The following is an 18,170-nucleotide window of genomic DNA, read 5'->3' as shown; positions in this document are numbered from 1 at the left end:
CCCATTCCCTACCTGTGGAATACCAAGTCATCTTCACTGAAGTCCCTCCTAAAGGCTCACTTTTTTCCCAGTGCCTACAAGAAGTGAGTCACTAACAGTTTTTAAAACAAGTTATTTCCTTCTCTGTGGATCTTGTCTCTTCTGTGTCCCTTAGACTGGAAGTTATTTGAAACAGAAGCTGTTTTGTGTTGAGTCTCATGCTATGCTTGGCACATTGTCAGTACGTAAAAATACCAAATACTCTGGTTTAATGTGAGAAGTAAGAAATACTATTCCATGGAAGATTGAAAATTTCTCCTGGTGACTCTTCTGGCACAGAAGTTTGAAGTGAGGCATCAGTGAAATATATATTCCTGATGCACTATCCTGTGAAATAATGGAGGGAAGGAGAAGATGCCAGGAGCTTTGCCAACTAATGGCTGGGTGATTATTAGGCAGGAGAATTGGGCTGGTGGGAGGGGGGGTCAGTCTGTAACTTTTTTCATCTTAGAAAAAACACTGCCAGTCCTCGCTAGCAATCGTTTTATATTAGAAGCCCATCTCTCCACAAGGAAAAGGATTAGAGATGTATTGACTTCTGTCATAAATATAAAGGGAAGAGTAACCACCTTTAAATCCCTCCTGGCCAGAGGAAAAAACCCTTTCACCTGTAAAGGGTTAAGAAGCTAAGATAACCTTGCATCTCGCAACCTGGCACCTGACCAAAATGACCAATGAAGAGACAAGATACTTTCAAAGCTAAGGGGGGGACAAAAGGTCTGTCTGTCTGTGTGATGCTTTTGCCGGGACCAGAGCAGGAATGCAGGTCAGAACTCCTGTAAAGAGTTAGTAAGCAATCTAGTTAGATATGCATTAGATTCTGTTTTGTTTAAATGGCTGATAAAATAAGTTGTGCTGAATGGGATGTATATTCCTATTTTTGTGTCTTTTTGTAACTTAAAGTTTGGCCTAGAGGGATTCTCTGTGTTTTGAATCTGATTACCCTGTAAGGTATTTCCCTTCCTGATTTTACAGAGGTTTTTCTTTTACTTTTTCTTTAATTAAAATTCTCTTTTAAGAACCTGATTGCTTTTTTCATTGTTCTTAAGATCCAAGGGTTTGGGTCTGTGTTCACCTGTACAAATTGGTGAGGATTTTTATCAAGCCTTCCCCAGGAAAGGGGGTGTAGGGCTTGGGGGGATATTTTGGGGGGAAGACGTCTCCAAGTGGGCTCTTTCCCTGTTCTTTGTTTAGAACGCTTGGTGGCGGCAGCATAAGGTTCAAGGACAAAAGGTAAAAGTTTGTACCTTGGGGAAGTTTTAACCTAAGCTGGTAAGAATAAGCTTAGGGGATCTTTCATGCAGGTTCCCACATCTGTACCCTAGAGTTCAGAGTGGGGAAGGAACCTTGAAAACTTCTTAAAAGAAAACTTAAGTATCCACTAGTCGCTTCGTTCTCTTTGAAAGTTCATGGGAGCCTAGTGGATCCTTGTAGTGTTTTTAAATTGCTATTAAATAACTGCTGAAATATTCCTTTTTCTCTCTCTCAGAATTGACCCTGTGTACGATACATTATCAATGTAATTGATAAAATTGAAAAAACCTCAAAGGAGGACAGGCTGCTTTTTGAGAAAAGACGTGGCAAAAAAGTGATATGACAGTTATCCAGTGTAAATATGATTTTTGTGAATGGCATAAAACAATGGTCATATTCTGAATAAATATTATCTTTCACCTGCTCCTCCCAATATGACATTTTTCCAATATACATTTATTTGGTTACAAAGCAAAAAAAAAACAAAAAAAAACCCTTAAACTTATTCAGTGTAAACTTAAGATATAAACAAATATTACATATGTTTCTAAATCATGAATAACTGATGTGTTCAAAGGTATTTTCCCACCTCTTCTGTGAAGAACCAGTGTGTCATTTGAGAGTAAAAGTATAAGCCGGTGAATAGTAACTCTTTGCATTTGCATTTCAGGTTTAAAGGAAGCTGTGGGAGCATCAGCAGGACAGTGGGTGTATGTTAGTGATGTCCATGTACAGATGGTTCCAGAATCAAGAGTACTGAATTCACAAGCTTATCTGCTGTTTTATGAAAGAATATTGTAAGAGTGTTTACCAGTTTAATTTGAAAAATGGTAATGGTTATTTGGTCTGTCTTACTTACATGCTGCAGTGGTTGCAGTACCTGTAAATATTGTGCCTTAATCTGCACTTTAATAGAAAACATACCATACTTTGACCCTGAACTTCAATCAAGCTGATTATCAATACCCCAACACTAGCTTTAAAATGTGCATTTTGCCAAACATTAAAATTCCTGAACTCCCTGTATCAGCGAGAGAGAGAGAGTAAATGACACAAAGGATGGAATCCTGGCTCTGTTGAAGTCAATGGAGTTTTGCCATTGAATTCAGTGGAGCCACGATCTCCCCCATGATCTTAAACCAGTTAAGAATGAAAATGATGTTGGTAATGTTAAGTGGCTTGATTCCCAATGGACAGTAGTAATGCAAATTTACTCATCTTCAGTGAGATTTAGTTCAGATCATACAAATTGCTGGGTTCGATATTTTGTCTTAAGATTTCTACAAACAAATTTGCATCGTGGTGTATTTCCAGACTTCTTATCTGGAAAACAGTGCTTCCAGAATGGAATGATGACATTGGACAACATTGATTGGCTAATTCTGCAGTGTAATTTCCTGATGTACTACTGGGAAAACTGAAAAATATAGCATCTACCAGGTTATGCTTCCTGATGGCAAATAGAATATGTAGGGTTTGTATTCTCTCAAAAATCCAATTAGGTTTGATACACTTGCTCTGAGCTCTCACATTATTATAGGAATTTTCTACCCTCTTAGTACCTGTGGAATAACTATGCTTTAAGTCTGTCATTTGTAAGTCTGCTGATTTAATATATAGCCATTGTATTTATTCAGGCATAAGAGGACATTACAAATAGTTCTGTATTGTATTAAAAACTCAAAACTGCTATATATTGGTTGGGATTACACATGTACAGTATGTAGTGAGCTTGTGTGTATATATACATTTATTCAAGCACAACTGGGTAATTCTATTACTAATTATTGGTTCTAAAAACAAATTTGTTCATCTGTTGCTGATTACTTTCTCACAGAAGTAATAAATGACAAATTATTTTTTCAGTGTGTGAGAGTTGGACAGTAGATGACAAATTCTGCCCTCAAATAGGTACAAGCAACTCCCTTTGAAGTCAGTGGAGAGGGTGAGGATGTCCACTGGCAGAATTTGTCCCTAATACTCTGGCTGTTTAGCGTATTATGTCTGCCATAATGTCAGCACTTATTTTTCTTGGCAGACCCATTATTTCTGTCCCAAATGTAATAGACAATAATTTCCGTCAGTCTTCAGCCTTATAATTAAACTGGTTGTTTTAATTTTTAGGTCGTCTGATAATTTATTGAAGTTAGCTAACTCATAACTAGATTCTGTTTAGCTTGCAACCCGTCCGTCACAACCGATTTATTTGATAAATAAAATGCTTTGTGTTTGTTTCTGTTTGTTGTTTCAACAGTAGAAACATTTAGTTTCATGGTGAAAATTAATTGCCAGTCCTCCTCACCCCAGCATTCCTTACTGCAGAACTCTCAACGTCCAGCACTGCAATTAAAGCAGCCTGCAGCTTACAGGTAGCCAAATCCCACCTCTTACCCCAGGGATTCAAGGCTTGAAAAGCAGTAGGAGCTACCATAGTTACCTACCTCAGAGGTAAGGAGCAGAGGCCGCACAGGGGGACTCCATATTCCACATGTTGCAGCACGGTGTTCCATGGTAACACACACTGCCATGTAGATCCACCTGGCAAAACTCCAGTGTGGGAGGGCAGGCATAAATGTCTTAGAGCCCGTGGGCTGTATAGCAGATACAGAGGAGCTAATGGCTAGTTGGAGCTAGTTGGTCATACAGGCTTTGTTTAGAAGACGTTGAGGTTATGGAAGGGTTAGCTAATATATGTTGGCTAACCCAGACATATCCCGCAGAGTAGATTCAAATTAGTGCCTCTTACTTCGGTTTAGCTGGTCTCGGTCAACCCTTGTGGGAGCCTAAGGGTCAACCTCAACCACCTAAGTGAGGTAAAAAGTCTTGACCTTAATCTACACTAGGGAAAAGATCATGGGGAGGTTGGAGTTAACTAATACATTAGTTCCCTTGACCTCTTTTCCTAATCTAGATAAAGCCACACAGGGCGCAGAGAAGTGTTCTTCTCTCTCTCTCTCTCTCTCTCTTCTTTTTCTTCTTCTTCTTCTTCTGTTTCTACATCGTTGGTTGAAACTCATACAATTAATGGGGATGGGACTCCCAAGAAACAAAACATGCCACTTGAATGCTGATAGAGAAGTTTCACCACTGTGACGGAATCAGCTCCACAGAACACCAATGGTTCAGTATTAGAACCACCGAATTTGCATACATAAATCTCTGTTAAGAATAGCACTACTTTGTGGGATGCAAGACTGAAGGATCCAACTGCAGAGATTTTCTTGGCCCCAGTCGGCTCCAAGGAGATCACTTTGCATGAGGTCATGGAGTCCTCCCAGAGCTGATCTCTGCTCCTCTCCAATCAGTTTGCATCCACTGGGTGGCCTGCCTAAATTCTGCCCCCCAGGCAATAGAAATGCCTGGGTTCTGCTGCCAGGGATCCTGCTGCAGCCGTGGAAGAAGAGGGACAACTTGCCCATTAGGGCCCAGGCACACATTTCCTTGCTTTTATGCTGTATAGGCTTGTCAGCAAGAAAGAGACAAACAAATTAAGTGAAATGATGTGAAAACAGAAGCTAACCCTAATACTATTAGTACATCTCTCCAAGATGCTTATTACTGTCCCTGCTGGACTTCTGTTATTGGCAGAAAAAGCTACATGAGCTGAAACATGAAAAACACTGGCAGTGTGTGGCAGAAGCTACAGCAAATATGGAGCAAAAATTAATTTGAAACTTCAGAAAACATACTCTGCAATGGATTTATAGCTTTATATGGAGAATTATTTTGGTTGAAAATGAGAGAGCGATGCCTGAAGGCACAGACTTCAAGCCTTACGTCTCCTTCAATAACTTTTTAACTACCGTACTTAGGGCAATAGTTTTCCCACGGTAAACCTTACTCTGTTTCTTACTCTGAACAAACAAAAATCTGTTCATAGCTCCACAGCTACACACATTCTGCATGAGGAATTGAGAGAGAAGATGACACAGGCTTCCAAAGGTTCTAGTGACATAGTATCCGATACTTGCTAAGATTTGAAACATTTTTCTAAGGGCATTTTTTCAGATACACTGGACAGTCTGGGAGCTATTAGGTTCCTCCAGCTGTCTCAGGATTCTGTGTGCATTCTGTTGCACGTTAGGCTAGTGTGAAAATGCTCCTGCCTTTTCTACCTACCACTACCCTTTGTGCTGTATCATGGGGTTGCAACTGATGCATTTTCAAAGCCCCCAATGATTCAGCATTTGGATAAGCATCCTAAAATAGAGATGCTTTTCCAGTGGTGCTAGAACAATTTTTATAGTGGGGGTGCTGAAGGTGGAAACCATATATTTGGGTTGTTATTACTACTTCAAGCCAGCAGGTGTGGCTGCACCCCTAGTTCCAGGACCTATGTACTTTTCCAAAATAATGGAGTCTCCCTCTGGGGCCTGTGGTCCTCATGCATGTAACCAGACTTTCAAGGGGTAGATCATAACTATGCCTTACTGTTATATTCTTGCAGAGACAAGAAGTAATATAGCCTGCTACTGCACCTGGAGTTGTCAGAGGCCGGATTCTTCTGTGATCTTTGTAGGGGGACAGTCCTCTTCTATCTGTCCCATCTTACCCTTTCCCATCCCTCCTTGTGATGTCTCCTTCCCCTCTCACTCTGACACCAATGTTTCCCTTCCTTACCCCTACCCCTACTTTTGGTTATCCCTGCTGTTCTCCCAGCCTCTGGAATTTGGTATAGATTAGCCACTTCTACCTTAATTGAATTGGCTCGTTAGCACTGACCCCCCGGACTTGGTAAGGCAACTCCCATCTTTTCATGTGCTGTGTATTTATACCTGCCTACTGTATCCACTCCATGCATCTGATGAAGTGGGTTTTAGCCCACGAAAGCTTATGCCCAAATAAATTTGTTAGTCTCTAAGGTGCCACAAGCACTCCTCATTTTTGCTGATACAGACTAACCCGGCTACCACTCTGAAACCTGGAATTTGTCTGTCAGTCACTCCTCTTTTATCTCTTCTCACTACCATCCAAATTTCTTGATCTACTGGAGCCTTTGGTAGGGTGCTCAACTTACAGTCCTGCTACTCATACTGCCTTTCTGTGGAATGCAATATGGTTTGCAGAAAGGCCTGAGAAGATAGAGAGGCAAGTAATGGCCGCTGAGCAACCCTTGGAGCAGCTCCTCTGCTGGTCAGCTGCAGGAACTTGATGGTGTGGAGGAATCCCTGCATTTGGGACAGGCAAAAAGTTCTGCCCAAAATGGGACTTTGGCAGGTGTGATAGTGTGTGCATGGTAACTATCCCAGTTTAAATGGTATAGTCCCTATATTTTGGTTACCACTGTCTACCACCAGAATTTTTAATCCTGTTTTTTTAATGGAGTAAACCTATTTTTTCTTCCCAAACGACCCTGTTTGTGGATTTCAAATGTTGGCAAGAATGACAATGCTTTATGAAGTCATCAGAAGTTTGAGATGTCTTGTATATCTTTGTCACCATTTTCTTCTCCTATGGACTTTATATTCAAATAATACTACAAGCTGAAATTTTAAATGCAAAAGAGGTTAATGTGCCAATGTCTACTAGATAAAACAGGAACTCTAACTGATCAAATAAGGTTTTAAACAGAAACTAAGCTGTTGAAACTATAAAAACTTCCTTCTGAAGAGGAAATCCAAGCTGGAATGAGGTGTAGAGGATGGGGAAGCAGATGGAGGAGACTTACAGCAAATGTAAAGATTAGGAAACAGGTGTTTGGATATTTAACAGTTTACCACACAGTTGTGCAGTGGTCTCATGAAACAGCTTTTTGTTGATACATCCATAACTGTGAAATACATTTTTCACCAGCTGGCAGTGGATTTCTAGCTATGCTTCTTACATATCTAAGTTTGTACATAGTTTTACAAACCTATACAAAAGGGACAACATCAAGTTGCAATCTAAACAGTTTTTAAGATGTGGTTAAGTAGTTTGTTACTGCATCTGATTCTCCCTGCCTATTTTTGAGGTTTTGCAATGACATTTTGACAAATTTTAAATGTTTTTTTTTCTTTCCCCTGTTTCTGTGTAAAAGACTCATGCAAACAATGGGAAACTGAAAGTGCTGTTAAGTGCACAAAGTAAACAAACAAAAAATTCTCTAATTTTTTTCATAGTAATTTTACATGGCAATTGTTACAATAGTAGGTAAGGCCTATTCTGTGTTCAGAAAGCCGTGTAATTTTTAAATTGATGGTGTCCTTGTAAGAGCAATTATTTTCTTTCCATAATATTTTCCAAAATTTACATTGTACATGCAGTAAATGAGCCTAATTAAAACTATTTTTACACATGCGATGAAAATTTGTATATAAAATGTCAATGGAACAGAAATACAATATAATAATTTATATTTATAATAATTTATAATAGAACAGAAATACAATAATATATTTTAATTAAGAATGTTTCTTCCATTTATTGCAACTTCATATTTTTATTCCATTATGTTTGTAATACAAAATATTCTTCAGTAATATTGTTTTTTAATGAAAATAGAAAATTACTGCACATCCTGTTTATGAAATCGTTCATTTTTATTACATTTATTTATGGAGACTCTTACATGAAATCATAATGTGTATTTATAACCCCATTGTTTATGGTTGTATTAAACTCTGGTTTCTGAACTATGTAACCTGAAACTGCAATGAGCTCTATGTGCTACTCCTGGGGGAATTCTGTGCCACTGTGCATGCGCGGAATTTGTATCCCCACCCCCACCCCCCCCAGATTTCTTTGCTTCCCCGCAGAAAAATGTCTTTCTGATGGGGAAGCAAAGGGAAGCCACAAGAGCGGTCATGCAACCCTCCCCAGCAGTGTTTTGGGTGCCCAGGGCAGCTGGCAGAGAGGTAAAGAGGCCAGGACTGGGGAAGACCCAGCTGGTGGCTCCTACACTGCCCAGGCTCAGCTGCTAATCCTGACTGAGCTGGGGAGGATGGGACTTCATCCTCCCCCAGCACAGCATCCGGGGCCGGGTCAGACCTACCCCCAATTTTTTCCCCCCGGCTGCAGGAAGCTCTGCAAACTCCCTCCTCCCCCTCCCTTGCACTTCCTGCACCCATCACTCCTGAGCTGTACAGGGAGCTGCTCCCCCATTCGCCCAACCTCAAGCATCCAGACCCCCTCATACCCAGACCCTCCTGCCAAGCCTCACCCCACCCTACTGAGTCCCAACCAGCTGCACCTGGATCCCCACCCCACTGAGCCCCACTCCCCTAGCATCTGGACCTCACACACCAAGACCCCCCTTTGAGCTCTATCCCCCCCCACACCCAGCCCCCCCCCCGCTGAGCCCCAACCACCTTCACCTGGACCCCCCTGCAGAGTCCCATTACTGTTGCACCCAGAACCCTCCAACAAGCCCCTGTGCATCCAGATCCCTCACTGAATTGCCTGCACCCAGGTTGCCCCGCACAGAACTGTCTCAGCTGACAGCTCACCTGGATCCCCTCCACACTTGGTTCCTGCCTTGCTGAGCCTGCCTGGTTCACCTGGCATGGAGGGGCAGGGCCCTGGGGTGTTTATGGGGCAGGCCCCGTCCTTGCACTGGGTCAGGGTTGGGTGCAGCCTCACCACTGAGTCCGTGTCCCAGGTGGGGAGCTGCACAGTGATCTCCCACCTCTATGCAGCCAGTGGCCTGTGCTCCCCCATACCATAGTAGCGCCTCCACATTTATTTGGCAAATAAAATTTGCAGAATTTTAAAATGTTGTATGCAGAATTTTTAATTTTTTGGTGCAGAATGCCCTCAGGAGCAATGTGCAGTCAGACCTTGTACCTATTCGGAGCTCATTACAGCATTGGGACGTTAATTCCCTAATTAACTATTCTGCAAAGTAAGGTTCAATCCTACAAACACTTATGCATGGGAATAGCCCAATTACATTCAAATTACTCATCCCTGTAAGTGCTTGCAGGATCATGGTGCTAAGCAATCAAAAACCTGTGACATACTAATTCTTTAAATATTTGCAATAAATAGGAAATAAATCAAATGTGTATTTAAAGCTGATTGTTATTCCTTCTTCCTTCTTTTCACCTTTTTGGCTCAATACCAGTACTCTTACATCTATCAAATATTTCTATGGCCAAAGGGGTTAATTTTAGATGTATATCACAATGTTGGGATACTTCTTTCTTTTGAGATTTTCTTTGTAGACTGACAATACCAAATCTTATTGCTAAAGAAAAGAGGGACTTAACTTCAGGCTGGACATTAAAAAACGGTTTTTACATTTCACTTTTTTACAAACACTTCTGTCTGTTTTTGTACTGGCAATATCTTAAGTACCTTAACAATGTAAATTTTTTTACAGAATAAAGATACCACTTGTTTCATATCCATCTTGTTTTTTGCATCTGCAGTGTATGCTGTGTACTTAAATATGTGCATAAAATATCTGAACATTTGTAGAACTTACTAAATTGTCTAGCTTAAGATATGTGGTATAACTGCTAACATAGTTCCTATTTTTAAGAAAGGGAAAAAAAGTGATCCGGGTAATTATAGGCCTGTTAGTTTGACATCTGTAATATGCAAGGTCTTGGAAAAAATTTTGAAGGAGAAGGTAGTTAAGGACATTGAAGTCAATGGCAAATGGGACAAAATACAACATGGTTTTACAAAAGGTAGATCGTTTCAAACCAACCTGATCTCCTTCTCCGAGAAAGTAACAGATTTTTTAGACAAAGGAAACGCAGTGGATCTAATTTACCTAGATTTTAGTAAGGCGTTTGATACCGTGCCACATGGGGAATTATTAGTTAAATTGGATAAGATGGGGATCAATAGGAAAATTGAAAGGTGGATAAGGAATTGGTTAAAGGGGAGACTACAACGGGTCCTACTGAAAGGTGAACTGTCAGGCTGGAGGGAGGTTACCAGTGGAGTTCCTCAAGGATCGGTTTTGGGACCAATCTTATTTAATCTTTTTATTACTGACCTTGGCACAAAAAGTGGGAGTGCGCTAATAAAGTTTGCGGATGATACAAAGCTGGGAGGTATTGCCAATTTAGAGAAGGACAGAGATATCCTACAGGAGGATCTGGATGACCTTGTAAACTGGAGTAATAGTAATAGGATGAAATTTAATAGTGAGAAATGTAAGGTCGTGCATTTAGGGATTAATAACAAGAATTTTAAGGTTCTAGGAACACATCAATTAGAAGGAGGAGGAAAAGGACCTTGGAGTATTGGTTGATCATAGGATGACTATGAGCTGCCAATTTGATATGGCCATGAAAAAAGCTAATGTGGTCTTGGGATGCATCAGGAGAGGTATTTCCAGTAGGGAAAAGGAGGTTTTAGTACCGTTATACAAGGCACTGGTGAGACCTCACCTGGAATACTGTGTGCAGTTCTGGTCTCCCATGTTTAAGAAGGATGAATTCAAACTGGAACAGGTACAGAGAAGGGCTACTAGGATGATCCGAGGAATGGAAAACTTGTCTTATGAAAGGAGACTCAAGGAGCTTGGCTTGTTTAGCCTAACTAAAAGAAGGTTGAGGGGAGATATGATTGCTCTCTCTAAATATATCAGAGGGATAAATACTGGAGAGGGAGAGGAATTATTTAAGCTCAGTACCAATGTGGACACAAGAACAAATGGATATAAACTGGCCACCAGGAAATTTAGACTAGAAATTAGACGAAGGTTTCTAACCATTAGAGGAGTGAAGTTTTGGAATAGCCTTCTGAGGGAAGCAGTGGGGGCAAAAGATCTATCTGGCTTTAAGATTAAACTCGATAAGTTTATGGAGGAGATGGTATGATGGAATAACATGGTTTTGGTAATTAAATATTCATGGTAAATAGGCCCAATGGCCTGTGATGGGATATTAGATGGGGTGGGATCTGAGTTACCCAGGAAAGAATTTTCTGTAGTATCTGGCTGATGAATCTTGCCCATATGCTCAGGGTTTAGCTGATCGCCATATTTGGGGTCGGGAAGGAATTTTCCTCCAGGGCAGATTGGAAGAGGCTCTGGAGGTTTTTCGCCTTCCTCTGTAGCATGGGGCACGGGAGGATTGCTGGAGGATTCTCTGCTCCTTGAAGTCTTTAAACTACGATTTGAGGACTTCAATAGCACAGATATAGGTGTGAGGTTTTTTGCAGGAGTGGTGGGTGAAATTCTGTGGCCTGTGTTGTGCAGGTCAGACTAGATGATCATAATGGTCCCTTCTGACCTAAATATCTATGAATCTTTCCACAAGGCTTTAATTGTCAATTTTGGTTAAAGAAAGAAAGAACAATGTCCTCTCCCTTTTGTGGTGAAGTCAAAACATTCATTACACATTCACTGTCTCATCAGTTTTCAGAAAGTTGTTTCATCTATCCACTGATCGAACAGTGTGTGTACAGAACGTTAGCCAGTGTATAAAAGTCAGTGCCTTTTTTCCCCTCTTTTTTGGAGGAGAAGGAGCATGCAGTAGCACTGATTTATGATTTGTCCAATTGATTTCTGATAAACCTGTTTTTATATTTGGCTACTTTATTACATTGGTGGTCATTTTCTATCAATTAACTTGTAAACAGAATAACCTAGATGTTGTTATGAACAGTTCATAAAAGGAAAAACCTTTATCACAGGAGTTAAAGTGCTCACCTGGTGCACATTCCGACAGACATAACCAGGTATAATGCTTACAATTTGAGTAGTCCCATTCAAATAAATAACATTATTAATGGTAGTAAGCACTGTATCCTGGCAGAGCTTAGAGGATCAAGTAGAATAGCTTACAGCTATATTTAATGTATATTTGCCTCTGATTTAATTAAATTCATAGTTTCATATTTTAATCAAGTACTAACTATGGCCCTAACACTGCAAACTCATATGCACATGAGAAACTTTACATGTCAGTAATATTATTAATTTCCATGACGTTACTCTATGGAGTGTTCTAAAACACTTGCCATGTATCTCAATACATATACTAGTACTCATCCAGTGGCTTTCTAATCATAGTGGATGTATTGTTCAATAATTCATTAGTGCTGTAGAAATGTAAATATATGGAAAGAACTAAACTTTATTTTCATGTAAAACTGAACACAGAACCATAGAAATGTAGGGCTGGAAAGGATGTCATCAAGTCCAGCCCCATATGCTGAGGGAGGACCAAGTGAGCCTAGACCATCCCTGACAGGTGCTTGTCTAACCTGTTCTTAAAAACCTCCTGTAATAAGGATTCCACAACCTCCCTTGGAAACCTATTCTTATAATTAGGATAACTATCCTTATAATTGGAAAGTCTTTCCTAACATCTAACCTAAATCTCCCTTGCTGCAGATTAAGCCTGTTACTTCTTGTTGTACCTCCTGTGGACTTGGAGAACAATTAATTACCATCCTTTTTATAACAGCTCTTAATGTATTTGAAGACTTATCAGATCCTCTTTCAGTCTTCTTTTCTCAAGAAGATGGCTAGTGTTTTTAACCTTTCCTCATAGGACTGGTTCGCTAAACCCTTTATAATTTTTGTTGCTTTCCTTTGGATTCTCCAATTTGTCCCCATCTTTCCTAAAGTATGGTGCCCAGAATTAGCCACAACGATTGTCTTTACTTAATTTTAAAATAAATTTGTATGTACAGAGTCTTTCACTCAGAAGATTCCCTAAGCAAGTTACAGCCTGCATATACAGAGATCAATCATCCATCAAAAAATGCAATCTTCTCTGGGATCCCCGCCATTAAAGGAAATCAATACTCACTAGCACAAGGATACTAGTGCTTGGGTGGAGGGATAGCTCAGTGGTTTGAGCATTGGCCTGCTAAATCCAGTGTTGTGAGTTCAATCCTTGAGGGGGCCATTTTGGGATCTGGGGCAAAAATTGGGGATTGGTCCTGCTTTGAACAGGGGGTTGGACTAGATGACCTCCTGAGGTCCCTTCTAACCCTGATATTCTATGACTCTATGATACAACTGTGATGTGTACACCTGTACACTCAACACTGCCTGTGAGATTACCACAAGATAATGGGCTGGATTTAAACCAGTGAATTAAAAATGAATCAAGATCCCATTACCAACTCTTTAAACCAAACAGCCCTTTATTCTTTTAATCTTTAATAATGCTAAGCTGTCAGGGATTCGATTTTATGTTTCATCTGAAAAATCCAGATTATCAGGGTAGATGCAGAACTACTAAAAAGTTGCTTGCTGCTATTTCAATGGGCATCTGCAAACCAGTGTTAGAAGTTGAACCACTCAATTTGTGGGAGTCCCTGGGCAGTCACCTATAGTTTGCTGAAGTGATAAACTGATATTCTTCATTTGAATTATTGTGTTAAAATGTGAGGAACTAAATGGGAATGGAGAAAAGAGGAAAGCTAGTCTTGTGTTGTAGAAAATCTTATGGTCTGTATAGATCTTAATAGTCACAGCACTTGGTCTTGTATGAGGTTTTGTGGGTGCGATTTCATGAAGAATTGCTAGAGAACTTTCAGTGGTAGAACATCAAAGCTTTATAGTGAACTTGGCTCCTAGAGGTTACCTGCAAGGATTTTGAAAAATTGTGTCCCCATAGTCTTTTGGGCTGGTCTCTCCAGCTGGAACCCTTTTTCATGCATGACACAAAGTTGGGAGGTATTGCCAATGTGGAGGACCAGAATGTCATACAAGATGGGGAGGACCTTGAAAACTGGAGTAATAGAAACGAGATGAAATTTAATAGTGCAAAGTCATGTACTTAGGGACTAAAAAAAAAAAGATTGTTGCTATAAACTGAAGACTTATCAGTTGGAAGTGACGGGGAGACAAACCTGGATGTATTGATTGATCACAGGATGACTATGAGCTGCTAATGTGACACAACCATGAAAAAGGCTAACACAATCCTAGGATGAATCAGGCAAGATATTTCCACTAGAGACAGAGAAGTATTATTGGCATAATACAAGGCACTGGTGGGATACCTCATTTGGAAGACAGTGTGCGATTTTGGTCTCCCATGTTTAAGAAAGATGAATTCAAACTGAAAAAGGTTCAGAGAACAGCTACGAGTTTGATCAGATGAATGGAAAACCTACTTTATGAGGGGATGTGCAAGGAGCTTGACTTGTTTAGCCCAACCAAATCAAGGCTGAGGGGAGATATGATTGCTCTCTGTAAATAAACCAAAGGAATAAATACCAGGAAGGGAGAGGAATTAGTTAAGCGCCAATGTTGAACAAATGGATGTAAGCTAGCCATCAACAAATTTAGACTTGAAATTAGAGGTTTCTAGCCATCAAAGGAGTGAAGTTCTGAAACAGCCTTCCAAGGGGAGCAGTAGGGGCAAAAAATGTATCTGGCTTCAAGACTGATCTTGGTAACTTTATGAAGGGGATGGTAAGATGAGACTGCTAAAATGGCATGCGGCCTATCTGCAAGTGCTAGTAGCAAATATCCCCAATAGCCACAGATGGGGCACTAGATGGAGAGGTCTCTGAGTTACTACAGAGAATTTTTTCCCAGGTGTCTGGCTGGTGGGTCTTGTCCACATGCTCAGGGTCCAACTGATCACCATAAATGGGGTTGGGAAGGAATTTTCCCCCAGGTCAGATTAGCAGAGACCCTAGGGGGTTTTCACCTTCCTCTGCAGCATGGGGAAGGAGTAACTTGCTGGTTTAAACTAGAGTAAATGGCGGATTCTCTGTAACTTAAATCTTTAAGTCATGATTTGAGGACGTGAGTAACTCATCCAGAGGTTAAGGGTCTATTACAGTAGTGGGTAGGTGAGGTTCTGTGGCCTGCAATGTCAGGAGGTCAGACTAGGTGATTGCAATAGTCCTTAAAGTCTGAGTCTCCTGGGAAAAGTCTTCCCCCCTTTTTTAATCACATAGTATATCAGCTTTTGGGTACTTGTTTTTATTTCAGCAGTTAGTACAAGTTTGACATTGTATGTCGGGGGAGAGGGGAGCAAAAGGGTATTTAAGTGAAGCAAAATGTATTTCTGTAATATTTTCCTCAAAACACCACATCTGTGACTCCATCACTTAAACAAAATCTAAACTATATATCTTTGACACGTTATTGTAGCAGTCTAAGTCATATACACAGTACAATTGAGGAGCTCCACACAAAATGGATAGCCAGATTTGCCTTATACAGGCCCAAAATGAAGATGTTTATTCTGAAAAAAAGTTACCTACAAATATTCAGATTAAGAAAGGGTGGGAAAGATGTAGAAAACATTCAATTTCTTCACTTCAGCTGATGGACTAAGGACTGAGAAGACTTTATTTTCCAGCTCACTTCCCAGACTGCTTTTTAAGTCCATGTTTTTCCTAATTAATATATTTCGCACATAGTTTCATATGGAAAAATAATTCACTGCCCATGCAGAAAACTATTAGACAGCATCACTGGCAAAAAATTTGTTCCATATGCTAGTAAAAGCTGGTGAGTCATAGAACATTAGGGATGGAAAAAACCTGTTAGGTCATCTAGTCCATTTCTCTGCTAATACTGAGTTCTTCTTTGAGTGATTGCACATGTCCATTCCGATGTAGGTGTGTGCATGCCCTGAGCACAGTCACCAGAATTTTTTCCCTCAGTGGTATCCGTTGGGTCAGCTCTGGCACCCTCTGGTGCCACATGCTCGTAACGCCGTTATAAAGGGCCCAGCCAACGCTGTGCCCTCTCAGTTCCTTCTTACCACCTGTGACACTCACTGGAATTGCTCTCTTTGCTTTGGCAAACTTTCCCAGTGGTTTTCGCTGTTCTTTGTAGTGTAGTGTACATAGTTGATTTAGTTGTAAATATGCAGTTTTATTTAGTAAGTGTTTTTGGAGTTTTCTCCATCAGTTTGCAAAGTTTGTTTCCTAGTGCCAGGGCATGGCTCAGCCACCGGGTTTCAAGCCCTGTGCCTCCTGCCGTAAGTTGATGCTCTTGAGTGACCTGCACTCCAGTTGTCTCAAGTGCTTGAAAGACAGCATTGAAACCTGATTTTGAATTGAGTCACTTGGACTTGGCACCAAGTACCTTGGCATCGGTACAGAGTGCCCCTCCCGCTGTGCAAGAGTCTTGGCACTGTTTGCATCCCCCGTGCCTAGAAGAAACACAAAAGGCAGCCGGCTGAGAGCAGTCGCTCCCCGGCACCAAAGATGGCGAGGCATGGAGACTGGAACAGAGTGAGACCTGGGCACCACAACAGCTGGTACCAGCAACCCCGGTTCCTACATAGGCCCTGCTGTCTCTGGCACTGGAGGTGCTGTCTTTGGCAGATAGCGCAGTACCAGTATGTTTATGGTACCATCAATTCCAGAGACATTCACTGCAGCCAGGGACCTACTGTCATTGCTGGTGCCTGTATCCCTGGCAGCATAGGGATCAGCACCACCGCTACTGTCCAGCAGGAGAGATCTGTCTTCTCTCAGTTCCCAACTGGTTCCAGGTGCAGTGGCACCACCCAGGGAAAACCTTCAATCTTCAGGTGGTGACTTGACCCGCAAGCAGTGTGCGTGGAAGTGCCTTTCTCCAGGCCCCAACTCTCGCGGTCTCTAGTAACAGATGCGTCGGCAATGGGTTGGGGGGCGCATTTAGGTAGACTCAGGACCTCTGGTCCCAGGCAGAACTTTCACTGCACATCAATGTCAGGGAGCTAAGAGCGGTGTGCCTTGCTTGCCAGACATTCCAGGCACATCTGGAGGACAATGTGTATCAGTATTGACCGACAACAAGATGGCGATGTTCTACATAAACAGACAGGGTAGTGCTCTCTCCTCTCCCCTGTGCTGGAAAGCCCTAAAACTGTAGGAGTTCTGCATTGTCCATTTGATACATCTAGAGGCATCATAAGTTCCAGATTCCAGAACTGGCCGATCATCTCAGCAGATCATTTCACAATCACAAGTGGTCCCTCCACCTGGGTGTTCTGATCAACATCTTCCAATGGTGGGTATTTCCCCAAATAGATTTTTTTGCAACAAAGTACAACAGAAAGTGTGACCAGTTTTTCTCCTGAATCACACCCCGGGCTCATTCACAGACACTTTTCTCCCCCCTTGGAAGGACCATGTACTATATACTTTCCTGCCCTTCCCACTTGTATACAAGGTCCTGCTGAACGTCAGAAGGGAGGAAGCATCAATGATCTTAATAGCACCAGCGTGGCCTCGCCAGCACTGGTTCACCACGCTTCTAGGCCTGTCGGTGGACAGGCCAATAATCCTGCCCCTGGTCCCGGTCTTGAACACCCAGGACCATAGCCATCTCCAGCATCCCAATCTGCAGTCTCTCCATTTCATGGCAGAAAACTCCGTGGCTAAACCTCTCGGAGCTCACATGCTCGGACCCTGTTAGAGAGGTCCTCCTTAGCAGCAGGAAGCCATCCATTAGGGCCACCTATCTGGCCAAGTGGAAAAGATTTTCCATTTGGGCATTACAAAAATACACTCTGCCCTTACAGTCATCGATTCCCTTTATCCTGGACTATTTGCTGCATCTAAAACAGTAAGGTCTGTCGGTATCATCAATAAAAGTGCACCTGGATGGTCTCTCAGCTTTCCACACCGGTTCGGCCGGTTGCTGAGTTTTCACGAAACCCATGGTGGGCCACTTCCTCAAATAAAACAGCCAATTCCCCCTTGGGATCTCAACCTTGTGCTTTCTAGACTGATGGGACCTCCTTTTGAGCTCTTAGCAACATGCTCCCTCCTCTATCCTTCCTGGAAAGTAGCATTCTTGGTAGCTATAACTTCAGCCAGGAAGGTGTCTAAGCTTAAGGCCTTAACCTCAGAGCCCCCATATGCGGTCTTCTATAAGGACAAGGTACAGTTGTGACCACACCTGGCCTTTGTCCCCAAGGTAGTTTCACAATTCCACGCGAACCAGGACATTTTTCCTTCTGTGTTCTTTCCTAAGCCACACGCTAGCAACAGGAAATTAATGCTCCACTCCCTGGATG

The 18,170-nt window shown here is 41.6% G+C and overlaps 1 protein-coding gene across 16 annotated transcripts in view; it reads left to right on the top strand.

Annotated features, from left to right (window-relative positions):
• USP45 (ubiquitin specific peptidase 45) overlaps positions 1 to 9,621 on the top strand; it is a 104,230-nt gene extending 94,609 nt beyond the window's left edge. For all 16 annotated transcript variants that reach the window (XM_043542692.1, XM_043542689.1, XM_027829389.3 and 13 more), the window contains one exon: positions 1,964 to 9,621. In XM_043542692.1, coding sequence (XP_043398627.1) covers positions 1,964 to 2,094 — 131 coding nt within the window. In that variant the 3' untranslated portion in view covers positions 2,095 to 9,621. The remainder of the gene's footprint in view (positions 1 to 1,963) is intronic.
• The last annotated feature ends 8,549 nt before the right edge of the window (positions 9,622 to 18,170 follow it).

The sequence above is a fragment of the Chelonia mydas genome, chromosome 3 (assembly GCF_015237465.2).
Source record: "Chelonia mydas isolate rCheMyd1 chromosome 3, rCheMyd1.pri.v2, whole genome shotgun sequence".
Taxonomy (NCBI): Eukaryota; Metazoa; Chordata; order Testudines; family Cheloniidae; genus Chelonia; species Chelonia mydas.
The sequence above is the reverse complement of the archived record's forward strand: the minus strand, read 5'-3'. Positions and strand labels throughout refer to the sequence as shown.